The sequence below is a fragment of the Phyllobates terribilis genome, unplaced genomic scaffold (assembly GCF_046119375.1).
Source record: "Phyllobates terribilis strain yellow unplaced genomic scaffold, ASM4611937v1 Scaffold_2__4_contigs__length_985480577, whole genome shotgun sequence".
Taxonomy (NCBI): domain Eukaryota; kingdom Metazoa; phylum Chordata; class Amphibia; order Anura; family Dendrobatidae; genus Phyllobates; species Phyllobates terribilis.
The window spans coordinates 750,439,334-750,456,214 of NW_027362762.1; the positions used below are offsets into that span (position 1 = coordinate 750,439,334).

The 16,881-nt window shown below is 45.2% G+C and overlaps 1 protein-coding gene across 7 annotated transcripts in view; it reads left to right on the forward strand.

The window, feature by feature from the left end:
• Positions 1-16,881, forward strand: part of SYTL5 (synaptotagmin like 5) — a 483,329-nt gene that overhangs the window by 300,911 nt on the left and 165,537 nt on the right. For all 7 annotated transcript variants that reach the window (XM_073667280.1, XM_073667286.1, XM_073667282.1 and 4 more), the window contains exon 3: positions 15,954-16,172. In XM_073667280.1, coding sequence (XP_073523381.1) covers positions 15,954-16,172 — 219 coding nt within the window. The remainder of the gene's footprint in view (positions 1-15,953; positions 16,173-16,881) is intronic.

The window sequence follows — 16,881 nt, forward strand, 5'->3', positions numbered from 1 at the left end:
AAAATCACAACATGTCCCTAGGAGGGGAACAACTGGACGCGTTTCGAGGACACAGCCCCTTATTTGACTGATGAATAAGGGGCTGTGTCCTCAAAACGCGTCCAGTTGTTCCCCTCCTAGGGACATGTTGTGATTTTTAATTTTGGAATAAAAGGATTTATCGCATGTGGCACCGGACTTCACCTTCCTTATATATCCTTGCAAGTGTATGCTGGACACTAATCCGTGAGCCTGGGATTCCTGTGAGCATCAGGTGATATGAGCTAATTATCTTTTTTCAGTCTCTGAATACTTATGACCATGTGATATTTCAGTTTATCTTTTTTAATGAATTTGCAAAAATTTCTACATTTCTGTTTTTTTTCAGTCAAGATTGGGTGCAGAGTGTACTTTAATGAGAAAAAAAAATAAACTTTTTACAATTTACCAAATGGCTGCAATAAAACAAAGAGTGAAAAATTTAAATGGATCTGAATACTTTCCGTACCCACTGTGTATGTGTATATATTGTAAAGCAGCAGCATTACTGTAATGATCCAGTGTGTATTTTGGCTGAACATGTACCTTTCCCTCAGGTGACTGGTCACATGACTGTGACATAGCTCAGGTCCTGTGCGCACAGAATGTCTGTCTGATCACATGACTGTGACATCAGCAAGGTCCTGTCTGTGTGTGTGTGTTCTACAGGATATATAAACCCTGGGTGATTTGAGACAGGTGGGTTGTGTTGTGTAAGGCATGAAGCCTGCTCCTGTGGTGAAAGGCATGAGGCCTGCTCCGCGCGTGAAAGGCATGAGGCCTGCACCGCGCGTGAAAGGCATGAGGCCTGCTCCCGTGCGGACACCGTGTGTGAGTGAGAGGCCTGGTGGACTCCTGGAGGGTGAAGCCTGGATCCTTGTGTGGAAGCGATGCCAGTAAGCCTTGGAGGGCCAGAGGCTTACTAAAATAAGCGTCCTGGAAGGCAGAGCCTGGATCTGTGCGTATGAGAGATGCCAGTGGCCTTGGACGGGATAAGGGCTGGAGACCACGTGTGGTAAGCCCTATAGCCACAGTGGTGGCAGGACAAAGCGGACTGAAGTAGCTACAACCCCTCAAAGGTAAACTACTGCTTGATATGGACATTGATGTGGACATTGATATAAGTGACTTTGTTGAGGGATGTAACTGGAGCCAAGAGGGCCTGTCTGCTAGTTGCAGGGCTCCTGAACATTATATGTGTGAACGGCGGTTTATGATGAGATAATAAACTGCTGAAGTGTGAAAACCGGAAAGACATTGCTGGTGTGCATTAATTGACCCGCTGCAGCGAGTATCCCCCAGGATGATGACTAGCGCTGCCTTACAATATATATATATACGGTATATATATATGTGTATATACATATACGCCAACTTCTTTACAGATATATTGATTAGTGTTGAGCCACCCCCGTAGTGTTCGAGTTCGGTTCGGTTCGTCGAACACCCGTGTGTTCGCCGAACTGTTCGTCGAACTGTTCGTCGAACACCTTCGAACACCGTTAAAACCAATGGCAGGCAAACAAAAACACATAGAAACACATAGAAAACACCTTCAAAGGTGTCCAAAAGCTGACAAACTGCTCAGAAGACACAACTAACACATGGAAAAGTGACAAGTACATATAGTCATGCGAAAAGAAAAGAGGTGGAGGAGTAAAAGGAGGGGGAGACACAGATATAGGCATGTCATGCCCTTCTAAAATCCAAAAAGTGAGAAGCCGAGACGGCCAGTCCGCTCCTGCCCGTGCCACCTCCGTGTCGCCGGGTTTGTGCCAGAGCCGCGGTGAACCCTGACGGCCAGCCCCCCTCTCCCAATACTGGTGCCTGTCCGCTGGTGGGTCGAGAGAGCCCCCCTGTGGTGGAGGCAGCTCTAAGCTTTTTAATTTAAATTGTCCCTCTAATTTGAATGAATACACTTTAAATCCATTTACAAGGATCTATTGGAGGGCAAGTCTCATGCCAGCAGCCGCGTAATTCCAGCTCCAGTAGCGTCCACTAAAGCTGCTGCAGTTAAAAAGCTTTTATAAGGATCGAGCTCGGCTGTCCACCGCAAGGCATCCTAGTGCCAGTCCCAGCCCCTATGCCTTGGGGTGCCTCCTGATGCTCTTCACTGAGTATCCCGTGGTCCCGAAGCATTTCCTTTGAAAAAATTAAGTGTCCAAACTACAGGTGGTGTAGCTTGCTTAACAGCCGGGATAATCCGCTGACTAGCAGACACTGCTACTAGGCACAAAGTATTTCCTGGGCTAGATGCAGTTAAAAATTTGTAAGTAGATACTCTCGTTGGATGCTGAGAAAGCATTCCATAGAGTCTCCTGGCACGCCATATATGATTCTCTTAAAAAGCTTGGGGTAGGGGTCTAGGGGACCCTTTTATAGCCAAAATCACGGCCCTGTATCACAATACGTCACCTAGGCTGAAGATAAATGGAACTGTAGCACCGAGGGCTCGGTTGCTACAGACGTATTGCACCTCACCCAGAGGTGTGATATCTCACTCTCAGATAAGGATGGAGTGTGGATCAGGACCCGACACCTGCATGCATTACACCACATTGCCGTGGGGCAGGGCGACCAATATGCCCCTGAGATGGGCACGACAGTCCCTGTCCCTGGCTGGAGTGGGGGGAGGGAACACTGAGGAAGGGGAACCCTGCAGTGCAGGAGCAGGGAGGAAGCAGTTCCTGGGTGCATTGAGAAGGGAGTATAAAAGGTGGGCACCATCTTAGTTCAGTGCAGAGAAGTCTGAGCAGAAGTGGCAGGGAGCAGGGGCTCTGCATGAGCTCTGCTCCGGAGGCGGGCCTAGTAACAGAGGCCCAGGCCTGCAAGAGGGAGAAGGAAGGAAGAGGAGCGGAGAAGGCTCCAGGAACGAGGAATGAAGGGATCCCAGGGGTGCGGACGGGCGAGTCGCCACCGCACGCCCGAATCCACCTGCGTGGAGGGGTCAGGCCAAAGGGGGAGACCGGTCCCCGAACTAGTGGAGGCAGGAAACGACCCTCAGCTAGAAACCGGAGGCTCTGACATTTTATGTGGCGCAGCCCCTTGCTCCACCCGCTAGGAAGGCACCACATAGGGTCAGGGAAACTGGCGCCAAGTTTACCAAGAGGAGGCCCGAGGCAGCCGGACAGAAGTGTTGGTAAGAAAGGCCAGACAAAGGACACACAAAGGGGGTCCTGTGAAGCGCTCCAAAGTTATCTGGGAGTTGTCTGAGCCCCTCACCTGGTGAGCACAGTACGACGTGGGCAGCCGTTACCTGCAGACGTGGTCTGGATAATAAGAACTGTGAGTAAAGGCCCTGAACTGCATCACTGACTCCGTGTCGTTACTGCTGCTGCCCTGCACCATCACCCCCATCCTCCGCATACACTGCCCTGAGGCTATACTCCTCCCGTGGGGAGTTATGCTACGCTCTGCTGCACCCACAACACCAGCCTTAGCGGTCTGCCCTGTAGCGGCGGTTCACTCTGACCGCAATCCACGGGTGGCGTAGTCGGACATTTAAACATCAAAACCACATAAATAGTTCCGCCACTGGTTTGACCGCCCTGAGCCACGGAACCGGATCGCCGCCACGAAGACTACAACCACCAGTATCCACCAAAAAGGGTCCGGCTCCGGGTGTCCCAAGGCCCAGGGGGTGCGTCAGAACATTTTCATCACCTTTCACAATCACCAATGGGACAAGGCAGGGATGTCCTCTGTCCCCTCTCTTATACATCCTAGTGACGGAGCACCTGCTCTCATCAATTCGCCATAACCCCAATATTAGGTGGATTGAGGTGGGAGGCACCGAGTACAAGTGCTCTCTATTTGCTGATGATGTCCTAGTATATATCACTCAATCACATATATCCATCCCTGCTGTTATGGCTGAAATAGATCACTTTGTTACATGGTAAAATTTTAAAATCAATGCAGCGAAGTCTGAGGCCCTCGATGTCTCCCTCCCTAAATCCATATAGGATTCCATCCAGTCCAACTTTCCCTTTGCCTGGCCCTCACAGGGTATCAAATACTTAGGAATTCCTATTCATAGAGACCTCTCCCATCTATGTTATCTTAATTTTGGGCCCTTTATTGAACAATTCCATACAGACCACGGTTGGCAAGTTAGAACTGTAAGATTCACTACGTGAACCACTGGTGTTTTGTGGAAAAGCACATGTACACCGCGTTCCAAATTATTATGCAAAAAGTGTTTAGGAGTGATAAGGGAAGAATTTGTTTGTTTGTCAGTTAAACTCATTGATGGTGATGTGTGTCAGGGCTCTTTATATCACTGTAAGCAATTGCAGACACCTGTGCTAATTAGTTTGGCAGGTGTGTCCAATGAAAGGCAAGACTACTTAAGAAGGCTCTCTCACATTATTAAGCAGCCTACATTTTCTGCCAAAATGGGAAAGAAAAAGGATGTGTCGGCTGCTGAGAAGCAACAAATTGTGGAGTGTTTAGGTCAAGGCATGACTACAATCAACATTGTGCGATGATCAGGATGAAGTGTCTTGGCAATCAAGAAGTATGTAGCTGATTCACAGTACACACGTGTGCGTGCTGATAAGGGCAAATTGAGGACTCTTTCCTACAGGCAATTACGTCAGGTTGAAAGAGCAGCGGCAAAAAAGCCTTGTCATAGCAGCAGACAAGTTTTTGAAGCTGCTTGTGCCTCCAACGTCCCCCGAACAACAAGATGCAGGGTCCTTCAGAGGTTTGCAGCTGTGCATACGCCATCCTGTCGACCTCCTCTATCCACTTCACACAAGCAGAAACGGCTCCAGTGGGCCAAACATTACATGAAGACTGATTTCAAAACTGTTTTGTTCACGGATGAGTGCCGTGCAGCGCTCGATGGTCCAGATGAATGGAGTGGAGGATGGCTGGTTGATGGACACCCCACGCAAACACGGCTACAGCGCCAACAAGGAGGAGGTGGAGTAATGTTTTGGGCTGGAATCATGGGGAGAGAGATTGTCGGCCCCTTTAGGATCCCTGAAGGCGCTAAACATGAACTCCATAATGTATGTGGATTTTCTCAAACAGCACTTCCTGCCATGGTTCAAGAAGAAGAACCGTGTATTTCACAGCAAGATCATTTTTCTGCATGATAATGCACCATCTCATGCTGCACATAAAACATCTGCATCTCTGGCTGATATGGGCATAAAAGGGGACAAACTTATGGTGTGACCCCCATGCTCCCCTGACCTCTACCCCATTCAGAACCTTTGGAGCATCATTAAAAGGAGTGTCTATGATGGCGGGAGGCAGTTCACATCTAAGCAACACCTCTGGGAGGGTATTCTGTCCTCATGCAAAACAATTGAAGCAGAAACCATCCAAAACCTGACAAATTCAATGGACGAGAGAGTTCAGAAGCTCCTTTCGAACAAGGGGTCCTATGTGAAAATGTAACATCACCTAGAATAAAGTTTTGAGTTGAAAACTGTTTGATTTCAGTTTCTAACAACCTGCTAATGCTTATAATTTCAAAAATGACCATTTTTTTGGTCTTTATTAAAATGAAAAGGTTGATCGAAAAGTTTGGGGGATCTAAGAGTGTGGCAACCCAGTAGTCATGATTACTTCGAATTCTGACAATATGAGGGTCATGCTGCAGGTAGTGCAGCAAGAAGGCACTTATGTGTCTTGCGCATCTCGGAGCCCCAAAATTATTTTCCGGGCTAGATGCAGCTAAAAATTATTTTTAATTTTAAATCTGGTGAAGCTTATTATAGATGGCCTAATAGGATCAGTGCTGCACACTGCTACAAAGCCCAAATTATTTTCCAGTCAAGATACAGATAAACATGATTAGTAATTTGAAAGCTTAAAACGGTTGGTAGGGTGATTTTAACCAATCATCAAGCTTTTACTCTCCCCAGGATGACACAGGGGTAGAAAAGTCGTTTCGGATCCATGATTTGTTCATCTTTATGAACGTGAGTCTGTCTACATTATCAGTGGAGAGCCGCGTGCGCTTATCTGTCAGCACACCACCAGCAGCGCTGAACACACGTTCAGACAGAACGCTGGCTGCGGGGCATGACAAGATCTCCAAGGCGTAAGTGGCTAGCTCCGGCCATTTATCCAGATTGGAAGCCCAAAAAGAGCAAGGGTCCAGTGACACAGTCGTGGCTTCAATGTTTACTTGGAGATACTCCTGTACCATCGTCTCTAGGCGTTGACTATGTGTCAGACTTCTTGTCTCCTGTGGCCTTGCAAAGGATGGGCTAAAAAAGTGGTGAAATGATTCCGCAAAATTGATGTTACCAGCAGATACTGTGGTTCTGTTACGGTTTGAGTGCTGAACACTTGACGGTCCCACGGTTGGCAAGTTGGAACTGTGAGATTCACTACGTGCACCACTGGTATTTTGTGGAAAAGCACATGTAAGATTCTGCAACAGTCTCTGCTGATACTCCTGCATGCGTGCATCCCTTTCTATGGCAGGAATAATTTCTGCAAATTTACTTTTGTACCGGGGATCTAACAGTGTGGCAACCCAGTAGTCAGGATTATTTCTAATTCTCACAATTCGAGGGTCATGTTGCAGGTAGTGCAGTAAGAAGGCACTCATGTGTGTTGCGCATCCAGGAGCACCAAGTCCCTGTTGTGTTGGTGGCGAGGTTACAATCATGCTTCCTTCCTCTGTCCTCTCCCCCCAACCTCGCACAACAGAAATGTGATCAAGGTCTCCCTCATCTGATGAGTCTTCCATCAGTTCGTCCTCCACTTCTTCCTGGGCTCCTGCACCTTCCTCACTAGTTTGGCTGCTACCATGCGCCCTGGTAAAATCATCTCCCCCACCCTCACATGCCTGCCGCCTTGGTGCTGCCGACCGTCTGGACCTTGCAGATGTTAGCCCTTCCGCATACAACTCCTCCTCTTCTACTTCCTCCACCTCCTCTTGTGCCACCACCTGACTCCGAATTCTGTTTAACATGTGCTCCAGCATGTAAATCACCGGAATAGTCATGCTGATAATGGCATCGTCAGCACTAAACATCTTCGTCGCCATTTCAAAACTGTGCAGAAGGGTGCATAGGTCCCTGATCTGAGACCACTCCTCCAGCGTGATTTGCCCCACCTCTGAATCTCGTTGGCCCAGGCTATACGTCAGAACGTATTGCACCAGGGCTTGTCGGTGCTGCCACAGTCGCTGCAACATGTGCAGAGTTGAATTCCACCGGGTAGGCACATCGCATTTTAGCCGGTGAAGTGGCAGGCCCAACGACTTCTGTAGAGATGTAAGTCGCTGAGCTGCGGGATGCGAACGGCGGAAGTGAGCACACAGCGACCGTGCCCTCTGCAGAAGGCCATCTAGTCTGGGATAGTGGGCTAAAAATTGCTGGACAACCAGGTTCAACACGTGAGCCATACAAGGCACGTGTGTGACATTGCCCCGGCGAAGGGCCGCACCCAGGTTTGCAGCATTGTCGCACACGGCCTTCCCTGGTTTCAGGTCCAGTGGAGACAACCATTCATGAAATTGGTTCTCCAGAGCTGACCACAACTCCTCAGCTGTGTGACTCACATTTCCCAGACATTTCAATGTAAAAACCGCCTGATGATGTTGAGCCCTACTGCCAGCATAGTAAGGAGGTGTGCAGGATCCCTTCTGCGCAGTTAGAAAGCTTGTGGCATGACCAGACAGGCTTTGGGTGCAGGTGGAAGACCGAGAGGAGGTTGAGGAGGCAGAAGCAGTGGAGGAACTTTGACATAAAGAGGATTGACGCACAACTCGTGGGGACGGCAAGACTTGGACAGCAGCCCCTTGTCCTGCTGTCACTATAGTTACCCAGTGCCCAGTCAGCGACATGTAACGCCCCTGTCCATGCCTACTCGTCCAAGTGTCTGTGGTGAAATGCACCCTGTCACACACAGAGTTTCTCAAAGAAGCGGTGATGTTGTGTGCGACATGCTGGTGGAGCGCAGGCACACCTTTCTTTGAGAAGTAGTGCCGACTGGGCATCTGGTACTGGGGCACTGCGACGGACATAAGGTCTCGAAAATCCTCTGTGTCCACCAGGCGGAAAGGCAGCATTTCTGTAGCCAAGAGCTTGCAGATGGTGAAATTCAACCTCTTAGCTTTCTCATGGCTAGGAGGAAATGGTCTTTTACTTGTCCACATCTGAGGGACCGAGGGCTGGCTATTGTGCTTAGACGGGGTTGATAAGGGTGTCCCCGGCAAACTGCCGGTCTGTGAGAAAGATGCAGGCGGACATGTTAGGTTGCCTTGATCCAAAGGTGGTGCTATCGATGTCGGACAGCGCTCAAGACCAGCTGGTGTTACCACCTCCAAAGAAAATGATGACCTGCCAATCACGCTGGCTGTTGCGGGTAAAGAGGTGGCAGGTCTGCGCCCCAAAACAGGTGTGACTGCTGTCCCCCCAGTCACAGAGGATGAAGAGGCCGCGGATGCACAAGATATGGCAGACGGTGGTTGGCCCGGCCGGCTAGGCCGCATTGTAGCACACTGAGCTTCCCACTGCAACTTATGCTTCATGTCCATGTGCCGGTTCATGCATGAAGTACTCAAACTATGTATTTTTTGGCCTCTACTTAGCTTTTGCTGACAAATGTTACAGATAACACGAGTTGGGTCATCTTTATCGATCTGAAAAAATGCCCAGGCTATGCAAGGCTTAGCACCCATGCGACCTGAAGAGCCACCACGACTTGTGGTGAGAGGTAGAGTTGTGTTTGAGGATGCAGTTGTTGACGTGCTTCCAGTACTACGTCTCTGTCCAGGAAGGCGCAACCTGACCTCGTCGTCACTAGCATCTTCCTCCACCTCCTCTGCTGACCTCATCTCTTGGCTGACTGTGGGTTGACAGTAAGTGGGATCTCCGACCTCATCATCATCACCCTGTGCGTTATCACACCCGTCGTCCTCAGAGCCAACCTGTTCCTGCCCTGACAAAAAACTAAAGTTGTCGCTCCAATCAGGTATTTGAGTCTTATCATCGTCTTCCTCATTGTCTCCACCAACAGGAGTTACAGTTTGGGAATGAGGGTCTACATTATGGTCAGAACCTTCTGCATCTGGTCCTGGATCCGACTCATAAAGATTCTGGGCATCAGTGCAGATCATTTCCTCGTCTGGATTCACAGAAGCGCTGGAGTCGACCTCTGATTCCCAGGCTATAGTATGAGTAAACAGCTCTGCAGACTCAACCATCTGTTCTACCTCATACTCAGACGGGCAGCTGGAGATTTGGGAGCTGTGAGGAAGCAAGTGCGATTTGGGTGACACCTTTGAGGACTGGAGTATTTGTGATGTTGAAGTTGATGTGGAGGAGAGCCCACTTAAAGGAGCACTTGATATCCGTTGAAGCACCTGCTGTTTTTGTGCCTCATCTGGAATTTGTAGCGATTGGCGTGGCCGTAAGAAAGGGATCTTATCACATTGTCCGCTAAAAGAAGTAGACATTTTAGTTTGGCTGGAAGATGGTCTTTCTTCTGCACCTACCCCACGGACACAACCTTTTTTCCCCTTCCCAACACGCCTATTCCCCTTTCCACCAGCAGCAGGCCTTTTTCCACTCATTTTGGTGGTTAACTAATTCACAACTCTGGAGTTGTTTGCACATAAAAACAATGGATGGTAACCGAGCAGAGCTGAGTGGCCAAACTGTGGTATTAGGCCAAAACTATTGGCTGGGTTAGATGCAGAAAAAAATTATTTTTAATTTGCAACCTGATGGAGGTCAGTATAGATGGACTAATAGACCAAGTCCCACACACCGCTAGAAGCCCAAATATTTTTTCAGAGCTAGATGCAGAAAATGTTTTTATTCAATTTGCAACCTGATGGAGGTCAGTATAGATGGACTAATAGACCAAGTCCCACACACTGCTAGAAGCCCAAATATTTTTTCAGAGCTAGATGCAGAAAAAAATTATTTTTAATTTGCAACCTGATGGAGGTCAGTATAGATGGACTAATAGACCAAGTCCCACACACCGCTAGAAGCCCAAATATTTTTTCAGAGCTAGATGCAGAAAATTTTTTATTCAATTTGCAACCTGATGGAGGTCAGTATAGATGGACTAATAGACCAAGTCCCACACACTGCTAGAAGCCCAAATATTTTTTCAGAGCTAGATGCAGAAAAAAATTATTTTTAATTTGCAACCTGATGGAGGTCAGTATAGATGGACTAATAGACCAAGTCCCACACACTGCTAGAAGCCCAAATATTTTTTCAGAGCTAGATGCAGAAAAAAATTATTTTTAATTTGCAACCTGATGGAGGTCAGTATAGATGGACTAATAGAACAAGTCCCACACGCTGCTAGAAGCCCAAATATTTTTTCAGAGTTAAATGAAGAAAAAAAATATTTTTAATTTGCAACCTGATGGAGGTCAGTATAGATGGACTAATAGACCAAGTCCCACACACTGCTAGAAGCCCAAATATTTTTTCAGAGCTAGATGCAGAAAAAAATTATTTTTAATTTGCAACCTGATGGAGGTCAGTATAGATGGACTAATAGACCAAGTCCCACACACCGCTAGAAGCCCAAATATTTTTTCAGAGCTAGATGCAGAAAAAAATTATATTCAATTTGCAACCTGCTGGAGGTCAGTATAGAAGGACTAATAGAACAAGTCCCACACACTGCTAGAAGCCCAAATATTTTTTCAGAGCTAAATGAAGAAAAAAAATATTTTTAATTTGCAACCTGATGGAGGTCAGTATAGATGGACTAATAGACCAAGTCCCACACACTGCTAGAAGGCCAAATATTTTTTCAGAGCTAGATGCAGAAAAAAATTATATTCAGTTTGCAACCTGATGGAGGTCAGTATAGATGGACTAATAGAATGATGCTATGCCCAAAAGATTTTACTTCACTAGGTGCAGTAAAAAAATTGGTATTCTATACACAGGTGGTATATCTTGCAACACAGATAGGCTACTCCACTGACTAACACACTCTGCAATAGGCCAAAAAGGATTAGCTTTGCTAGATTCAGCCAAATGCTGTGAAAAAAACTTGCACAGCACTGGCACAGACCTGCCTGGCAAAAACTGATAGGAACTGATGTAACCTAGTCCTGAAAAGGACTCCAATTACAATTAGTCTTTACTCCCACAATCTATCTATTTAAGAGCACAGACCTGCTTGATAAAAGTCGTAGGAAATGCTGTAACCTAGTCCTTAAAAGGACTGCAATCACAACTATTCCCTACTCCCAAGCTATCTGTATATTTGTGCGAAAATTGGCTTGAAATTAACAAGGTATAGCGCACACAGCAACAGCGGTGCCGTCTAACACGCAGCTGCAGCTGTGAGAAAATGGTGGCGACGGGGAAAATGGCTTGGTCTTATAGGGCAAGGACATGTGACATACACTGCCAATCACACATGCCCTTGCTTGTGTGAAAAAAAGCACTTCGCTCCGTGTGTGCGCTGCTGATAGGCTGACAGATTGCACCTCCCCACTGTAAATGCGGGAAAGAGAAAAAAAAATGGAGATCTTCATTGTTCCTGCAGAGATCCATCCCCTGCCCCTCCCTCCGCCCCGCTGTACACTCAAACTGCGTATTAACATTAATTTTCATCATTACTGAGAAAAAATCCAGTTATGATTTTGGTGCACGAACAGTTATCGAACATAACCTCGAACAGCCGAATTTTTCTCAAATTGTTCGTGTTCGCCGACCGACTCGAACACCGCCCAAAACAGCTCGAATTTGAGATTGGCGAACAGTTCGAGTAGAACAACGCTCATCTCTAATATTGATCTGATTCATCAAACTGTTTATGCCAGAAAATAGCTGTACAACATTGAAAATTAGCAATTTTTTTGTGTAATGTGGAGTTGTGCAAAAAAGTTTGCAACATTTGTCTTTTTCATGCCAATGTTGGCCAGCTACACTAAAGTGGGTGAAGCTGGGGATGAGCAAGTGACTGCGCTTGCCTGTCAAATTCATCAAAAATGGCAGCATTCCTTTTATTTTGAAAATGCTGCTGCTTTTAACCGCAGGCATCACTACTTTCAATGATTCAGGGGTGAAATCTAGATTGAATCTGGAGTACAATGCTGTTTACAGCAAATTCCACATGTAACACATGCAGAATTTACAGTAGATTTGGCCCAGATCTGCACAAAGATCTGTGGTGGGAGAATTTATTCCAGACCTAGAGTGATCTGTGGTTTATAGCATGTGAATTATAAAATGATGTTGTATTTTTAGCAGCAGACATCTTAAACCAGGAATTCTCTTTTTCATACATTTCTCAATAATAGTCCTCTGGTGGAAAAAAAATGGAGTTCTGCTCAGTCATGCATAAAAAAGTAACAGCTGACAATATTCATAAAGTAGGTTAAGCAATTTTTCTGCAGGGAAATAAATGTTATCTGAATGTAAATTATTTGTTCACAAAATGTATCCAGCTCCAAACAACACAGCTTATTATGCTTTTGAACAAAATGTCTTTAACATTCCCAGTTCTTGATCTAATACATTTTGCTGTAATGAAGCTGTGAGATAAGATGCTGAAATAATATAATTTTCTTCGTTTCAACATACTGTGAGTTTAATTTATAATTCATGCTGAGTCTGGCAGTCCTCATGTTCCATTTATCTGCACATATGCTCAATTCTTCAGAATCTTAATTTTTCAGTAAGATAAATTGTGACAAATGTAAAGCGCAGGTGCTATTTCACAATTCTGCTAGAGATTCACAGTGTACATGTATTTAGTATATATGTATACATTGTTTTAATAATTACTTCTAGGTATATTTAAATTGGCCTACATCTCTAGCACACAGAAGTGGTTTCCCAGAGCACAAAATCACTAGGGAAATCATGCAATCATACGGTTTTGTGTTAACAGGAGTTCATATTTTTACATCCCTAAATACTGCTAAGTTGCTGTTTTGAATATATATATTCATGCTGAAATTCGGCTCTTCTACCACATTCCTAATGTACTGTAGAACAGTGTTCCTCACCTCCAGTCATGATGGCCCATCAACAGATCAAGTCTTCAGGATTTTCCAAACAATACACAGGTCAGAATTCCATCAACTGCAAAATTCTAAAGAAAACCAGAAATATGATCTGCTGGTGGGCCTTGAGGATTGGAGTTGAGGAACACTGCTCTAGTGAATTGATGCAAGTGGACTCCTCCTTCTGGTAGTAGCCATTGAAACGTGTAGGCGCTGGTCATAGATGATTAGCTTGATGACATTCAATGGGATGGGTCAATGTATTTATATGGCTTACACTAGGTAATAATGATTTTACTACAATGCAACAAACATTTTGTATGACAAGTTTTGTTGAGTGTGTAACCTATAATCTTGTGTCATAAGCAGATCTTTTGAAATTTGAATTGACTGGCTTTGCTGAATTTTCCTTAAAAATTCAATTTGTGGCTAATAAACAGAGGAAAAGTTCAATACTGAAGAAGCCAACAAGAAAAATAGACCCCTAAAATATAACTTTCAATGATTATCTTAAAAAAACTCTCCAAAAACACTCTAAAAATAAAAAAAATGATAGAGGTGTGTCTATACATATAAATGGAGTCAAACAGGTCCAGCAAAAATAATGCAGGGTATAAGGGGAATATAAATTCTATAGTAATCCCTAACGTGCCCCTACCTATCTGCTTAGGTTGGCAGCCTAATAATTGTATTGAAGAATATTTCATTGACAAACTATGTGAAATGACAGAGAATTGCTCTATGTAAAAGCTCATGTTAAAATCGAATTGCAATTGGATTGCATTTGCATGTCAATCGGATGTTAATTGGATGCTAGGTGAGAAAAATCACTTTGTACTCGCATGAAAATCGCATGACACTCTTCCCACTTTTCTGGACTGATATCGGACCGTATTTTTTACGGTGATGGGTATGAGCTCTTACACTCTGTGAGAGAGAGAGAAAGAGAGAGGACCCCGCTGACCATAAGAGCTTACACTCTACAGAACAGAAAGAGAGGGACCCGCTGACCATAAGAGTTTGCACAATACAGAAGATAGAGAACCCCAACGATCATAAGAGGCTACACTCTACAGGAAAGAGAGATGACTTTGCTGACCATATCAGCCTATACTCTACAGAAGAGAGAGCCCCGCTAACCATAAGAGCTTACACTCTATAGGAGAGAGAGAGAGGACCTTGCTGACCATAAGAGCTTAGTCTCTACAGGGGAGAGAGGCTTACCTAGTGACTCTGGATATGGAAAACAACTCTACTGTACAAATTGTACTCTGCTGGGAACTGCTGATCTGTGATGGCCCATGTACTGACCACCACTGTACAAGGTATGATAACACGTCAGATGCCATAACTGCATAGTGTGGCACCCGAGGGGTCTGGTTGCCACAGTGGCATTGCCTCCCTCACAAGGGGTGATGCCATGCCTGGAAGCAAGCAGGGGTCCCCTAGTCAGGTATACTAGCATGCAACACTTTCCTGGCTCCAGACCAGCAAGGGGAGCTCCTCCCCTTAGCAACTGGAATCTGGAGGCGGGGTTAGTTAGAGTTAGTGAGAGGAGTTGAAGACAGGACAGCGACGAGGAAGGACCTGGGGAGTGGAGCTGTAAGCCAGCTCACCCCAGAGGGAAGCGCAGAAGAACCGCACACCGAAGTCCGAGGTTGTGGGGCACTGAAAGCCCAGCCGCAGAAACCGGAGGCTCAGCAGCACCATAGGGCCCAGCACCGCCACGTGGGAGCGACACTCCAAGAAGGCCCGAGCTGCCTTCCATACGGGTGAGGAACAGACGTTTTACTCAGGGATGAGGGCCACAGTATAGCTACAAGCCGCAGGGCCAAAGAGATTAGCGCAGAGGGAAGGCCTACAACTTTACCTGGCGAGGTGGATCCCCAACTTGCTTCCAGGCCGCCCGGACCTCTACTACCAGCTAGTACCCGCGCCCCGGTCTGCTTAACAACCGCAAGTAAAGATAAGAGGAAACCGCCATTAAGTTGTGGACTGGTCATTATCTGCGCCATCACCTGCATTACACCGCACCAACCACATCTACGCTATTGTATCACTATATCCTGCCCTGGAGCTAAGCTCTGCCTGTGGAGAGCTGAACCAACTCTGCTGCGTCATCATCAGCTCCAGAGGATCTGCACCGCAGCGGCAGCTCCATATAGCCGCATGCCACAGGTGGCGTCACGAACATTATATATAAAAACTTTATTCCCCTTCTACCTTTCCCTTTAATTGACCGCCCTGGGTCACGGACTGGGTCATTGCTACCGTGACACCCCCAGCACCGACTGGCCCGGCTACCGAGTACCCCACGGCCCAGGGGGTGCATCACATAGCATTATAGGGAGGTTCACGCTGCTATGCTAAAAGACATTACCCCGTTCCTTGATACATCAACAGTGCGAGTAATGGTACTGGGCAATTTTCTTTTTTTGTGATGCTCAAATCGATTCCCAAAATGTTGTGAATTCACATGAAAATGCAAATTTCAGAAAATTCGACTCAAACTAGGTCTTCCATGGATATCGATCTGCTCATCTCTACTTGTAGCCCATAAGTTTGAGTTGTTATTAGTAATTGTCTTGATTGTGTCAGCATTGAACCAGTCAGGTCACTCTCCTCTTATCTCTCTTAAGAGTAAAGCATTTTTACCCACAGAATTTATGGTTGAGATTCACCATGTTCTTTTAACGAGAAAATTTTAGATATGAAAATCCTAGTTGGTTTAGAGTTTTACAAATACAAATGACCCCTCAGGGAACAAATAATCATACCATGGTCAAAATCATGAACGTTGACCTTTTTTTCTAAATCTGATATTTAGTTTGAAGAAGAAGTGAACTTCTTGACTGTAGCTGAATTCTTTCAAGCTTGTGATTTGTTTCCATATGAATGACTGGTTAGATATTTGCATTAACATGCAGTACATTAATCCTATGTATTTTGTTTATATTCTTTATAGAAAATTAAAAAATGAACTTCTGGAAATCAGAAAGAAAGGTGCCAAAATTCACCGATTACGTCAGAATAGTACCAAAATCTGTGTCCGCTGTCAGAAGGCTCTGGGATTTATCTTCAACCGGGGAGATATCTGTCAAGCATGCGAATTCAGAGTGTGCAAAGCATGTCGTGTAGTGGTGAAAGACAAAGTCTGGAAATGTATAGTGTGTGCCAAGATTGCGTAAGTAATTTTAAGTATAGATTCGTTAATAAAAGATTGCCAACACCATTAATAACACACATGTAACAAAAAAAAAATTAAAATATAGTGTTAAGATAGTTTTATTATTTCAGCAGGGAATCCAGGTGGAGTCCAGATTTTCAGAAGTGTCCCTGCCTTTTAGGATTTATTTGAAAGCAGCTGCCAGTGTTTGCTAATCCATTGGCAATATACATGCATATCACATCTACCCTAGAAACCACAGTGGAGTGCCAGATCTGTCACACAAAGGACATCACCTCCACCTGACCTTTGGCTTACTCCATCAGCTTCCATCAATGTGTCCACTGGTTTTTACATTCTATTGTATGATTAGTAGGGCATCTATTTAAAATACCACAAAAGGTCACAAACTTATATGCTTCCAATAAATATATCACCATCAAAGAAACCTAGGCCATATGCGCCTTGGTTTAAATGGAAGAAAAAATAGAAAGACACATAAAATTAATTATTATTTATTTCAACAGTTTAAAATAAAAACAGGATTAAAAAACAGGTGCCCTCAGAATACATAACAAACATATTCCCTTAGCTAAACAAATACAGTGATGGGGGGCCCTATATCAAAAAGGGTCAAAAGGTATATTACAACTAATAAATATTGTGCACAATTCCTTAAAAAAGGGGACTAATAATGATATAATAATTTGATAATTTAATATCGGTA